Below are 13876 nucleotides of genomic sequence, written 5' to 3' on the forward strand. Positions count from 1 at the left end.
ATTGTTGTATGTCCCTGTTATATATTGATTCGCTCTCATCGACGCATATACGAGTCTCAAGCTATTCAAAGTGTGTTAGCTGATGAATCTGGACTGAAACCAAAAGATTTCCATGAATATGTGTCAAGGCAAGTTGGTGGAAAAAAAAATGATTGGATATACAAGTCAACATGGACTGCAAATCATTTTAGCACTGCAAGTCTACAAGGAATTGGGAGTACAAGTCAACATGGAACTACAAATCATTTTGGCATTGCAAGTCTACATGGGACTGCAAATCAACATGGCATTGCAAGTCTGCATCTGAATTTAAATGAATATGTAGGTGGAAGTCAACATGGAAATGCAAATCAACATGTCAATGCAAACCAAGTTAACACTTTAGGGATGTTCAACTTCTTTTGATTATTTCTGCAAGATATGAAGATGAAGATCTTAAGACACTTATAATATTTGCTTTGAATTTCAATTTTTGTGAGACTTTTGTCAGTCATTTTTTGGGGGACATGTAATGCATTTCTAGCACAAGCTTTAGACAAAATTTACTAGATTTAATGATGTACTGGTTTGAACCTTTTGCTGATGTGAAACATCTGTTATTTTAAAGCATTTCAGAGGAGTTATTTTAGTTTTATGTTGTTATTTCTGCTGTCAAATTTCTGTTGTGTATGTATGTTATATAATTGCATTTTCTGCTGTCAATTTTCTGCTGTGTATTGTTTGTCATATAATTTTTTCCGCAGCTGGGCTGTCAATTTTTGGGACTGTTTTGGAGTCAGTTTTGGTGCTGGTGGCTGCTAGTACAACAGCTTGGATATGTCCCTGTAGGCTGCTCCCTCCTTGGTTTGTTAGTGCCTCGCTGGGTTTGGTTTTAGGGGCTTGTTCGACTTTGTTTTTGGCTGTTCGGGCGTGACAGATGGCTGCATGACAGCAGCTGTAAGCTATTGTTGCAGCTTCTGTTTCGGCCTGTTTGTTGAATCTTTACCTTCCCGTTTAACATGCCTTGTCCCGGGGGTGACAAACATATACAATGAGTTTAGCCTTATACTCAATTGCAAAATTCCTTAACAAATATATTTGCTACAACACAATTCAAGACATTGATTTTCCATTATGCTTGGTTTGTTCATCCGGTTTTCAATTTTCTGCTTTTCTGCTGTGTATGTATGTCATATAAAACCAACAGCTACAACAGTCTTTTTTGCTTCATGTGGCTGTTTTTTGGTTTGTTCACAAGTTAGTTTAGCCTTATGCTTAACAAATATATTTGAATTCACACAACATCAACAGATACAATGAGTTTAGCTTTATGTTCAATTGCAAAATTGCTTAACAAATATATTCACCACAGCACAGCAACACAATTCAGGACATTGAATTCGGAAAAATTTATTAATAATAGGTGCCGCATATAGACGGAACACCGCAACCAAATACAACATTACAAACAAACACCTCCACAAGGACCCCCAAACAAAGAATCCAAAAGACTCTCTAAGGTACCCTAAAACAAAGGACTTGCTGTTTCATCTCAGCAGCTGCTCGGCTACATCAGCACAAAAAAAACAGCAAGTGCTGTTTGAAAACCAAATAGCAGCCCCCAAAAGCTCAACAAGATTAAAATACAAAATACATTCACTACATGTTTGAACAACACAAATCAATAGTCCTACGTTTGATTACAATTCACTACATCTATAACTCCAATTCTTCTATAGTATATAGTAGTCTTCTCCTTTCTTGTCTTCTTCCAAATTATGTTGGAATCAGTCTTCTAATCCCTTAATCCGTCTTCTTACATCAAGTTAACTAAAAGGTGTGCTTCATAATCAGCTACCTTGTTAAACACCTGTTACATCAATACATTAGGCAAAATAGAGAAAAATTGATCCAAATTGAATTCACTCAAATTTATCTCAGTCCCCTTTTATATGACAACAATAACACACACAGGTAAAATAGAGAGAGGGAATGAACGAGAGAGGCAATAACAATGGAAAAATGAGACCCACACTAGTTGTAAACCGAAATCGAAGTTTTACGCTTACCACCGACCTGTTCTTCTGCCGTCGCGATTAACAATCACTACACCATCAAGAACCCCGTGGTGGAATTTTATGACAACGACAAAGAATTGACAAGACACGTGAGCGACCTCCGTCGTCCGGTGAGTCTCGTGCAGAAGAAAGGAACCATGTTTTATGGCCGATATCATGAAGAAGAAGAAGAAGAAGAAGAAGAAGAGAAATGGGTTTTCCAGAGAAGAAGGGAAAAGCGTTTTACGAAGATGATGAGATAGGATAGGATCTGAAAAAATTCGATTTTTAATTTTTAAAATAAATGATTTAAGTTGATTATTAAATCTGAGCCATTGATTTTCATTTAAACCACATGTCACTTGGATATGAAAGTAAAGGGAGATGGCCATTTACTCTCCAAATGGAGAGGATCTGAACTCAATTCGCACATATAACAATACTCATAATATTAATTTAAAAAATTTCAAATAATGATATAATTTTAATTATTCTTTAGAATTTGATATAATATAACTTTAAAAAAAAAGTAAAATTAATAAATTGTTTTTTTTTTTTAAAAAAAAAGGTGAGAGGGATGGTTCGAGTAACAATTTTTTTTCTTTCTACGCAATAAAAACTAAATCCAAACTAATTGTAAAAGTTTGCTTTGAATTTAACTTATAATGTTATTTCTGCATTTTGTTTTGTTGCCTGTTAAGCTGATAAAACTATCACTTTTTTTCTTTCCAAGTGATTGTTAGTTTGTATTGTTTTTTTTTTTTTAGGAATATTAGTTTGTATTGTTGTGTTGTTTGGGGATTGTCCCTTTCTTTTTTATAAAAATGTTTGATTTAAATTTTCAAAAGGTTAAAGATAATTAATTATCTAAATAAATTGAAAAAGATTTCCGATCCCACTTAGAAACTAATGTAAGATATAAGTTGGTGCCAGCTGTGAGCAATTCACAATAAAGTCCTTCTATATGTATCACATTAATATTAATATAAAATATCAAATAAGGAAAATAATTAGATTTTATGTTTTCCAGTAAATCCAATTTGTATGCATTTTTAACATTAGTACAACTGTCCCTCAAAAAAAAAAAACTTTAGTGCAACTGAATTAAAAATAAATAAAATAATACAACCCAAAACATAGAGGGGAAATTTGGTAAAAATAAAATGATAATAAAACATTTCTATATTAGAAAAAACAATGTCCATCCAAAACATTGAGGGGAAATTTGGTAAACTAACAATGATAATAAAACATTTCTATATAGAAAAAAACAATGTCCATAAGTGAAAAATGAAGGATTTTAAAATCAATATCAGACACAATGAATCTTTCTGTAGAGTGTATATATAAATAGGGGAATAGGGGTAACATATATTCACAATCACTCTTAATTTCTAAACTTGGGTTCTTTTCTGTTTTAGTGGATAGTTGTGTGAAACAAGTGAAGGAATCATGGGTCGTCGCAAGATTGAGATTGAAATGGTGAAAGATCCCAACACAAGGCAAGTCACATTCTCAAAGCGTCGTACCGGCTTATTCAAGAAAGCAAATGAATTATCCATTTTGTGTGGAGCGGAAGTTGCTATTGTTGTGTTCTCTCCAGGGAGCAGGCCTTACTCTTTTGGACATCCAGGAGTTGATGTTGTTGCTGCAAAGTATCTCCAACAAGAGACTGAACCGAGTGATTCCCAAGAAAACCCCTCTTCTGGTGCTCCAGATATAGAAAAATTGAATCTAGAACTTGGTGAGGTGTTGGCACAAATTCGAGAAGGTGAAAAGCAAGCTGAGACTCATGATGAAATTCTGAATCAAAACGATGTGACAAAACTCTCTAAGCTTAAAGAATTGAGAGATTCATACAAAGAGTTGCAAGATTGGATAAAATTGCGTCTTAGTGATATCGAGATATCAGGATATATGATGCTTCTTGCTCAGGATCCAGTCGTAGGAATAAAAACGAAATCTGCAAAGAGAAGAAGAAGAAGAAATTGATGCTTTGTAGTGCAAAAACTAATTTTAATTTATACTCTCCTTTATTAAGAAAAATTTATGTTTCCTTGTCTCTATGTCCCTCATTAGTTAAAAAGAGACGGCCAGAAAACAATATGAGTGATGAATAAAATGTTTATTTTTGTTACTTTTTTAGTTATATGTAGAAATCGAACTCGGTACTTTTTTTTTGACAAGGTCGAACTTGGTACTTGAAATTAATAGAAAAAATGCCACAATTTTTATTATTGATTATAATAACGTGTATCAAATTATTAAAGATGGAATAATACCTTATTTAAATATAGAAAATACAAGCCATGAAACATATTTCTAAATTTTGAGTAAAAGAAAATGTCAATATGTACGAAAATCGTTAGATTTATTATTCCATATTATCTTTTCTCTCTCGCTCTTTCTTTTCACTTATTTCATCGCTTGATTTTTATCTGTTAATTTTAATTTGATAATATTTTTATTGTAGATGATTGATCTTGTATTCTTAGAATTTTCTCCTTAAGAAAAATTATCATAGATATCTTCAAACATTTTTTTGTGATATAGATAAACCTTTTTATATTGAAATTTGACACAAAAAAAAAATCTGAAAAGATAAATTTGTGTCTTATTACACTTAAGACAATTATTTTTTATATGTTTTAAAAATATAAATAACTTTAAAAATAAATTTAAGATTTATAGAAAAAGTTTTAATTAGAAGATAATTATAGAAACTTGAATAAGTAAACTTTTTAATTTTTTTTCCTAACTCTCTTTTTCAAAAGGGAATTTATTCTAGACATACAATACAAGGAAGTTGGTGCTTGATTATACAAATTTAACATAAAAAGGTTTATCTATATCACAAAAAAATGTTTGAAGATATCTACGATAATTTTGCCGGTTGGCCTAACAATTTTGACATTTTGCCGGTTGAGCTATGACTCATGGATAACTTTTTTTTTTTGTTTTAGTATTCAATGTTCATACCGTTTTTGTTGTTAAATCATTGATATGCATAATTATTTAATAATTTAAAGTTATATGGTGGAGACGTGGAGTAGTTAGAAAAAATTGACTAAACTATCTGGTTTGAAGGTAAGTTTAGAGGCTACTCCTTGATAGATTATCATCAAGGATAATCTAAACCTAAAAGGTGTGAGGTTGAATTCATTGTTATATTGTGTTGGTGGTTGTGGTAGGCTTGCGACTGTGAACCACATCTTTTTTAATTGTCTTATTTTGGCGTCGATATGGAGTGATACGTTGAAGTGGATCGGTGTTTCAACTGTCTTTGTTGAAGGAGATTTGAGCATCTCAATCTTTTCAAAGGTCTGATTGCAAGAGGTAAAAATGTTTGGGAGAGGTTGGGTGTGATCTGGGTTTGATTGTACATTTTGTGTCTTTACTTGCACATCTTGTGCTTGTAATTGTATCGATCATTAATAAATTTCATTTGCTGCTTAAAAAAAAAAAAATTATGGGAGAGGAGTTTAGAAATCTCATGCTAATAATTCATGGAAAACGCTAGTTATAATTTATATAAGTGAAGACATTGCCATTCAAACAACTCTAATTAACTAATGGACTGACAAAATGGGTTACACAATTGTTTAAGGACTTCTCAATAGTTTTTTTTTATAGTTCTAGTAACGAATTGAAAAGATAGTAATAATTTGAGGACTATTTTTGTTTTATAGGTTGAGGACTAAATTTGTTATTTATATATTTAAACAATTAATTTTAATGTACATTAGTAGTTTAGGTGTACTCAATATTAGTAAAAAAGAAAAATAGGTTACTCAAGTTGGTATTTTTTTTTTTTTTCTGGTCTAGTAGCTTAGTGGCTAGAACTCACACAAATAATTGTGGAGAAGTGGGGTGTCTGGGGTTCGAACCCCAACCCTGCATAAATTATGTAATGTCCCTGTCAATTGAGCTAAGCTCACGGGGACAACACATAAAACCGCTAATCATCTTCAGAATGTTTCATTAAAATATAAAATATATTCTTAGCGTTAATATATTCTTTTATTTGTTATGCAACTTTTTTAATCTCTTGCGATAATTAGCGTTAATATATGCTTAACGTTTATATCTTCTCATTAAAATATTTTAAACAGTAGTATTTTCTTCAAATGACAAAGTTAGCAACTTAATAAAAATAAAAAGAATTCCGCAGCCGGGAGTCTAGCAACTTAATAAAAATAAAAAGAATTCCGCAGCCGGGAGTCGAACCCAGAAATTCAACTTCAGAATTTTACCTTGTGTGCTACTGCGGATGTTTGCTTTGGTATCCGAATTATACATTAATATACATTTATAAAGTGCGTGGTTTCGTTTGAATTTCTTGACAACGAACTACATAAACCACAAGCTAGTCTTCTATAGTTCTATGAGTTAAAATCATCATCATTTATTAGTCTCCCTATTTCTTCCATTTAAAGAAATAAAGACACAAATAATTTTAAAAAATAGTGGTGAGATCCACTTAATTGTTTGACCTACTACATACTTTTTTTTATCTATCTCTCACTAAATTGCAATGTCCATTTATTTTAAGTAAATGGAGAGGGTCTTAACTCGTCTTAATCACAAGACCAAATATATAGTGTTTAGATACACATACAAAAAAATCATTTTTTCTAATAATAAAAAAATAAAGTAAAATAACATTTTGGGGAGAAATGCATCATTGTGTATGCCTAAACACTATGTATTTGGTCTTGTCACCAAATATGTATTTCTCCATAAACCACAGCGAAAGAGCCAAGATTTAATTGTTGTTGATTTGACAAAAACTAGGGGAAATAAAACAATATCATCTAAAATAAATAAGTCTAATTTTACATTAAGTTATATTTTTTTAATGTACACACTAAGTTATCTCGGTCCCATATTATAAGCAAGAAAAAAAAAACACACTTATTAAGAAAACTAAAACATAGTAGTTTGTAACATAGTTTTTTGTGTTATCTTTGAAATAAGTTTTATAGGAAGATGTAAAAACAATTTTCATTGGTAGTTGATTATAGAGAAAATGAAAAGGAGAGCAAATTAAATGCACTTTGCATTTAATTTTCCTTTGGAAAAAATAATTTTTTGAAAAAACATAATTAAATATGATAAAAGTTGGTCTTTTTTACTTATAATTTGGGACAAAGAAAATGTGTTTTTTTTCTTATAATTTAGGACGGAGGAAGTATATCATAAACCTACTAGCATTTTATGGTCCCAACTTGACCCAACTTATTTCAATCTAAGATTGCACAAATTAAAATTATCACAATCAAATAAAAATAGGGATATCATTTCGTAATAATCAATTCAGTTACTCTTTCTGTGTCAAAGTGTGATTTTAACTAAATTTTTTTCTCAAATTACTTTTTTTTTTTGACAAGTTTCTGAAATTACTTGTCTATTTTATAATACAAATACAACATTTATTATTTTTTCACTAACATGCCCTTATTTATTGCATTTCAATCATTTGGATATTTCACATACTATAACTAATAAGGATGTTTTAGTAAATGAAAGATACTTTACCATTAAAATCAACACTAATCATTTTATCAATAACGGTGTAATACTGAAAAGAAACATCTAATTTGAGATGAATGAAGTATTTAATTTTCAGATTAAGTGGACATGTAAGCAACCAACTTAGACAAGAAATAAACAATAAATAAACCAAAATATACTCCATTTCTTAGGTCATCCCTCTAGTGTTTTATAAAGGGGTGACAGTTATTTTAGTCTCTAAATGTGTAACGAGCGGACATAATAATTTTTCAATGTATCAAAATTTTAAAATAGTCTCTGATTATGCAATATGTTAGTCAAAATAATCTCTTACGTTAAAATGTCTTGCTAATATTGTCACATTAGTCTCTCGATATACTTATTTATTGTCATATCAGTTTCTATAATTGCTTACTTACTATCATTTCAGCCTTTATATGAAAAGAGTTAATCTCGATGTTACGAAACTATTTTAACGTTAGAGACTATCTTAACTAATGAAGTACACTTTCAAATATCAAAATGACTATACCTCATTTTACAAATCAGCCTTGAATTAATGTATTTCATTTTTCAACCTCCTGTGACATTTCATCTAGCCTACAATGCTCCATCTTCAATTTTCAACAACCATAATTTTCCTTTCACATGTAAGTGCATGTTTGATATTACAATATGTTTTCTAAAATCACGTAGCATCGTAATTTTATTAAACGCACCAAAATTATTATTCTTATAGATCTACTTGACATTTAGACACAACACATCACTATAACCAACTTTTGAATTTTGCTCTTCTGCCAACACATTTTGCTCGCGCCCAACTGAACTTCCTAAAATACCTCTGCTTGAGTTAATTCAAGCAAGTGTTAATTTCCAGCGTGAGTTAAGTTGCACAACGCATGTTAAGATGCGCAGATTTTAACATTTACGTTATTTAACTAACGCAGGGGTATTTTCGGTATTTCAGTTGGGCGCGAGCAAAATGTGTTGGGAGAAGAGCAGAATTTCCAACTTTTAGTCCCTCATCTTCAGGATGCGTAGAAAATTTGCGAGTATGGAGAGTTCGCTGTTCGCAAAATACAAACAAAACTATGATTAATTACATAACATAATATAAAATGATATTCATTTGGTTAAAAACGTTTGTAACACATTGATTTTTAAGTTATTTTTTTACATAATCATCTTTTTAGTGTAGAAATGTTTGCACCGTTATTCTTGACGTTACAAGCAAACGGTGAACGTTAAATGTATGATGTGGCTATTAAACAAGTGACATGGCAAATCCAAATAAAAAAATTATTTTATTTTAATTAATTTTTATTTATAAAAAAATACACAATCATAAACACAACAAACTTCATCTCTTCCAACCCAAAACACCCTAAAACCAAGAAAAACAAACTTCAATCTTCATCTCAATTCTGCATTTCAAACTCAAAAAAACTACAATAAATATTATATATATTTTTTTTGAAGAGAAAAAAACAACAATAATTTGCTTAAATCCGAACCCATATGTTCTTTAAATCCCAGAAATCATTGATGAGAGATTGAAACAAATTTTGGGCAAATTAGAAAACCCATAACATGATGTTTGTGTCGGATTTGGTTTCTAGGCAAAATAAACAAACTTTACTCACCCCTTATAGTGCTCTTTCTTTTATCTTTTCATATATTTTGGTGATGCAGCACCTTAGCTGCTCACCCGTCGTTAAAAAAAAAAAAAATCCAGGATGGAACTTACATATACGAGATAAATGGTGACCAGAAGTATGTAATATAAGAAATTCACCGTTCTTTGTTCATTTTTAAAGAATCGCAAATGTTAACTGTACAAAAAATAGAGTTTAGTGTCGGGTTATTAATTGATCATACATTCCAAAACAAAACAAAAAAGAACTAAATTCTATCTGATTCTTCATTGTCGAGTATTTGATCGCTTGCAAACAGAAGGATTGTTGCTTGTTTCAGCCCTCCTTTTCTGAAAGAAAGAAAAATATAAATATCATTTAATAATTCAAGACATGAAACTGTGTAAAAATCCACATGACTTTTTAATGTCTATCTCTCCTCAATGCAAGACACGGTGACACACAGTGCATAACAACGGATGAAGGACTAAAAGAGTAAACCTTGTCTTGTTGGTTTGTCAACGGCGAAGGCTGAGAATTATTGTGTCTAATTGTGTTATTATCAACACAACTTCCATTTTTAATTCGTAGTAGCTTGTGCTTCTCGTGTTTTTCATGCTTTTTGTTCTTCCTTTCATTCTCTCTAGATTGGTTTGCCGAGTTTGGCACTGCATTTGGTAGCCCCTTCTTGGCCTGCATAGAACATATCGGTGTGACACATTATACCAGCAAAACTCGAGGACAAAATTTGAGTCATTCAGATTAGAAATGCTCAAATGTGCAGCCAGACAGTGAAGTTTAAAAATCTTACACAAGAAAGGTGATTTGGATCCATTTCTCTTAGACGGAAAGCTTCACTTAATACATTCAAGTCAAAAGGAGATAAGCAAGGTTTTTTCTCATTCATTTTGGTGTTCTTACACAGCTGATCCAGTTCCACCCCTTCTCCCTTCTTGATTTTTGTGTCACCAACCACATTGCGAAGATAATGTGTCTCTGAAATCGACAATGGAAGTGACCTCTTGCAGAAGAATTCATAGTACGGCCAAAGCTTATATTGACTTACGAGATCATGAGCACCACCAAGTTCTCTAGTGCCTGCTTCCAAGAAATAACCTTATTAAAAGTTCTCTATACATTGAAAGAAAGATGAGTTCATGCATCGATTACACAAAAGAAAAGAAATAGCTAAAGAGACGTCTAAATCGTTTTTCCAATAGGAATTAATCAGCAAGCATAATAACAGGGAATCAAATGTGACAATTTCAGAAGTAGATCAGATCAAAATACTCAAACTGAGCATCTAAAAGTGGCTCAATACTCTCAGAGGTAATGCTGTATAAAGTTATGAATGTGAGATCTGAACCAGGCAAACCGTTTAACTACGGTGGGAGCCTCATGAACCAGGCCAACCATTTAGCTATACAGGTTATGTTATGGGCTATGGCACCCATTGCAGAATATATATCTTAATGGCAAATACAATGTTAACAGGGTCGGCATTTGTTAAATATCTAGGTTATTTCTTTAAAATTTTATTTGGAGTGGAGTAAATTACGTCATTATACATTATTTAAAACGGCGCAAAAACAGAACTTTTATTGAGCTTCCATGCCTATAACCTGTGGCTTGTATGGATATAAATTTTTCCCTGCCAAACTAAATCAAGACTTCATTTGAAGCTCTCTAGACTTGCCCGATCCCTTCAATTTTCTAAACTACCTAGCCTATAACCATATCTTCTACATGATATCACTAATAAGAATGTATAGATACATAATTCCATCCCGCAAAATGTATCTATGTATAGATACATAATTCATTCTACGGTTAGGAAAAAAGAGGCATACATGTATAGATGCAATCATTGTGCTCCAATCAATGTATATTACCACAAAATGAATTACTTCCAAGTTAAGGCATGGAAACTGTCAATAATCAAAGTATACAGAAATTAATCTAATATCATGACAGCCAACTGAACCATTTAAAAGTTTTTTTCTACAAAACAAAGAATAAACTATACTACAGGCTTTTATCCAAACACACATAAGAATACAAAGAGGCAACATGACCGCTAGTTTATCAAATCAAATATACAACCGAGGATAAGTAGACCTAGGCATAAAGAGAGCATAAAAACTAATTTATATAGTCATCAGTGACTCCTAACGTCGAAAGAAAGGTGGGGAATTCACACTTTTAAATGTAAGAGCAAGTCTTCAACAGGATTTTTACGAGTGATTACTTCACAATCATAAAGGTCCCTTAAGCTCTATTTGCTATATCACCGAGTTTAAACCTCACAAAATTCTATGAACGTGAGGGTCTAATATAACAGTGAATTAAGAAGACAACAAAGTTTTGCAGTACAGTACAGAAAACAAAGAAAAGAAACATTTTTCTGTGCTACAGTACAGAAAGCTCTGCCAACTCCTAAGTTTTGTTTTCAAGAATGTGTTGATTTAGTAGGCAAATATTAAAATAGTCAATTATAGTAAATCCAATCATATAACCTTGGCCAAACAAGACCCTGAAAATATGTCTGAAAATGGAGCAAAGCTAATGATTGGGATGATGTTAGGTCATTGTTTGTAAAATTTAAAACTAGACAATGTTCTTCATTCTGTATCTTTTTTCTTTCTTTTTCATTTTTGACATGAAAATAATAAACCGCAGAATAAAAAAAGAAATATTTTTGATTAAAATTAAACCGCAAAATATTTTTTTTGATGTATCTATAGACTTGGATAGATAAGTTATTGAATGAACCTTAAAAGTGGGTTTACATCATATTAACATATAGATGCATAATCAATCTTCCCTCCCTTGCCAGTTGCCACCCTTCAATTCTAAACTACATAGCTTATTGCCATATCTTCCACATGATATTACTAAAGATAAAGAGACAATATATACATAGGACCCGTTTGGATTGGCTTATTTTTGAGCTTATGAAAAGTAGGTTATGCAAATAAATAAGCTTTTATGTTAATTCATAAGTTCTCACTGCCAAAAATTGTATCTTCATAAGCTGTTTTTTGATAAACTACTTTGACATGATTATGAATAATACATAAAAGCTTATTTATTTGCATAAGCTCAAAAATAACTCAATCCAAACGGACCCTTAATCCCGTTTCACATGCAATGTAAAGATGAAATCATTGTGCTCCAATCAATGCCATTACCACAATATTTAAGTTTCCTTACTTTAACCAAAACATCTATAACAAATTATGAAACACAGATCCAAAATAGTGAACCAATAAAACAACAATGGTAGGTAGCAATTATATCTGAAACCCAAAAACAAAAACAAAAACGATCAATACGCCACATGTCAAGTTCTTACCCCTCCCAAAGTTTTTGCCTTCAAGATCCATCTTCAAGATTTGAAAAATGAGGAAATCTCAAACAGAGAAGAACACTCGCGCGTAACAGAGAGAAGAGAAGAGCGTGGTGGTGGCGATGTGAAAGAGAGAATAGAATGTTAGGTTTTGGTGTAGATGTTTAGGTTATTTGTTGTTTCAAAAAGACCCTGCTCCTATTTATAAGAGGAGAAATGATATTCTAACAACCATTTTGTGACAACCTATGTGACAACTTTATCTCTAATACTCACATTATCTTTTTACTTTCTCTCTCTATTGTTTTGGTTTCCGTGTCACTATCTACTTTTCATTTGAAAATTGGTGGTTGTCACAAAAGTTGTTGATTTTTGGTTGTTAGAATATCATTGCTCTTATAAGAGGTAATTGGATTAATTTTTTTTCGGGTAGGGCATAAACTTCATCAATTTACATATTTTTTCTTTCTTATTTACATTAAGGTTTGCACCTTTACCCTAAAAATATGAGATACCCCAATCATACTGAGACTTGGACTCACTATTGTAAAAACATGTAGTTTTACATTGTAGTTGATCTTGATCATTGATTTGAAATCATATAATTTATATTTCAAATTCGATTTTACATAATAACAATTTCAATCACCCATTCGAGATCAAACAACCTAAGATTTGTTACAAGGTGACAGTGTCCTATTGTAGCTTCATCAAATCTATTTCGATCATACTTTTCTGTACCATAAAGTTCTCTCTAACAAAAAGATAAAATAGAGTTATATTGCTCAAAATGAATCATGTCTTTAGTTCAGGCATGGAAAATCTGTATGATCGGAGTATAAAGAAATTAACGGGGTTAGGAAAAGACGTCCAAAACTTTATCGTGGCAACCAACCAAACCATTTTGAGGTTTTTTTTACAAAACAATCCATAGTACTGCCTTTACCCATATAAGCGTCAAATAATCGATTGTGGATAAGTTGACCTACATGATAAGTATAACATACTAAGTTAGAGATGATACAGATGCAGAGCACCCTAAGTTAGAGATGGGAGCTGCAAATGAGGTACAATTTTATATGCAAAGTTGTTAGAGACTCTTAAATTGTAAACTCGACTCTTAAACTTGACTCGTACAATCTATGAAAAATTTAAAATTACTTTAAAACAAATAGTGGCATATATATAATATATAAAAACCTAACAAAATGAAACACGTGCGCGCGTCCACACGCGCGCGCTCGCACGCACACGCGCACACATACACATAGGTTAACATAAAAAAATCAAATTTCATACTCACTAATAAACTTGTTATAAAAAAACTCTGTAAAATATAA

General features: G+C 31.6%; 1 protein-coding gene, 1 long non-coding RNA gene and 1 pseudogene across 3 annotated transcripts; 1 reads left to right on the forward strand and 2 right to left on the reverse strand.

The window, feature by feature from the left end:
* Positions 1-1368: 1368 nt before the first annotated feature.
* LOC146933086 (uncharacterized) lies at positions 1369-2302 on the reverse strand. The gene is made up of 2 exons (XR_015008417.1): positions 2056-2302; positions 1369-1849 (listed from the first exon to the last, which is right to left on the reverse strand). It is a non-coding gene; the product is annotated as an uncharacterized LOC146933086 (long non-coding RNA).
* Positions 2303-3200: 898 nt separating this feature from the next.
* On the forward strand, positions 3201-4173 carry LOC146933087 (agamous-like MADS-box protein AGL29 pseudogene; annotated as a pseudogene). The gene has a single exon (XR_015008418.1). The product of XR_015008418.1 is annotated as an agamous-like MADS-box protein AGL29 pseudogene (transcript).
* Positions 4174-9331: 5158 nt separating this feature from the next.
* LOC146933088 (putative mediator of RNA polymerase II transcription subunit 19b) lies at positions 9332-12736 on the reverse strand. Its single transcript, XM_085704823.1, has 4 exons — positions 12543-12736; positions 9999-10285; positions 9689-9880; positions 9332-9537 (listed from the first exon to the last, which is right to left on the reverse strand). The coding sequence occupies exons 1-4, from the start codon at positions 12571-12573 to the stop codon at positions 9475-9477; spliced, it is 573 nt and encodes a 190-aa protein (XP_085560949.1). The 5' UTR covers positions 12574-12736; the 3' UTR covers positions 9332-9474.
* Positions 12737-13876: the final 1140 nt, after the last annotated feature.

This window comes from Medicago sativa, chromosome 4, assembly GCF_051527215.1.
Source record: "Medicago sativa cultivar Bolivia chromosome 4, Bolivia_mono, whole genome shotgun sequence".
NCBI lineage: Eukaryota > Viridiplantae > Streptophyta > Magnoliopsida > Fabales > Fabaceae > Medicago > Medicago sativa.

Bases quoted from the DNA above. Each gene is read 5' to 3' on its own strand.
- LOC146933088 (XM_085704823.1), bottom strand. From the start codon at position 12,573: ATGGATCTTGAAGGCAAAAACTTTGGGAGGG. The intron at 10,286-12,542 runs GTAAGAACTTGA...TCTTGGAAGCAG, and splicing joins AGGCAAAAACTTTGGGAGGG to GCACTAGAGAACTTGGTGGT. The intron at 9,538-9,688 runs GTTTACTCTTTT...TCTTTCTTTCAG, and splicing joins TGACAAACCAACAAGACAAG to AAAAGGAGGGCTGAAACAAG.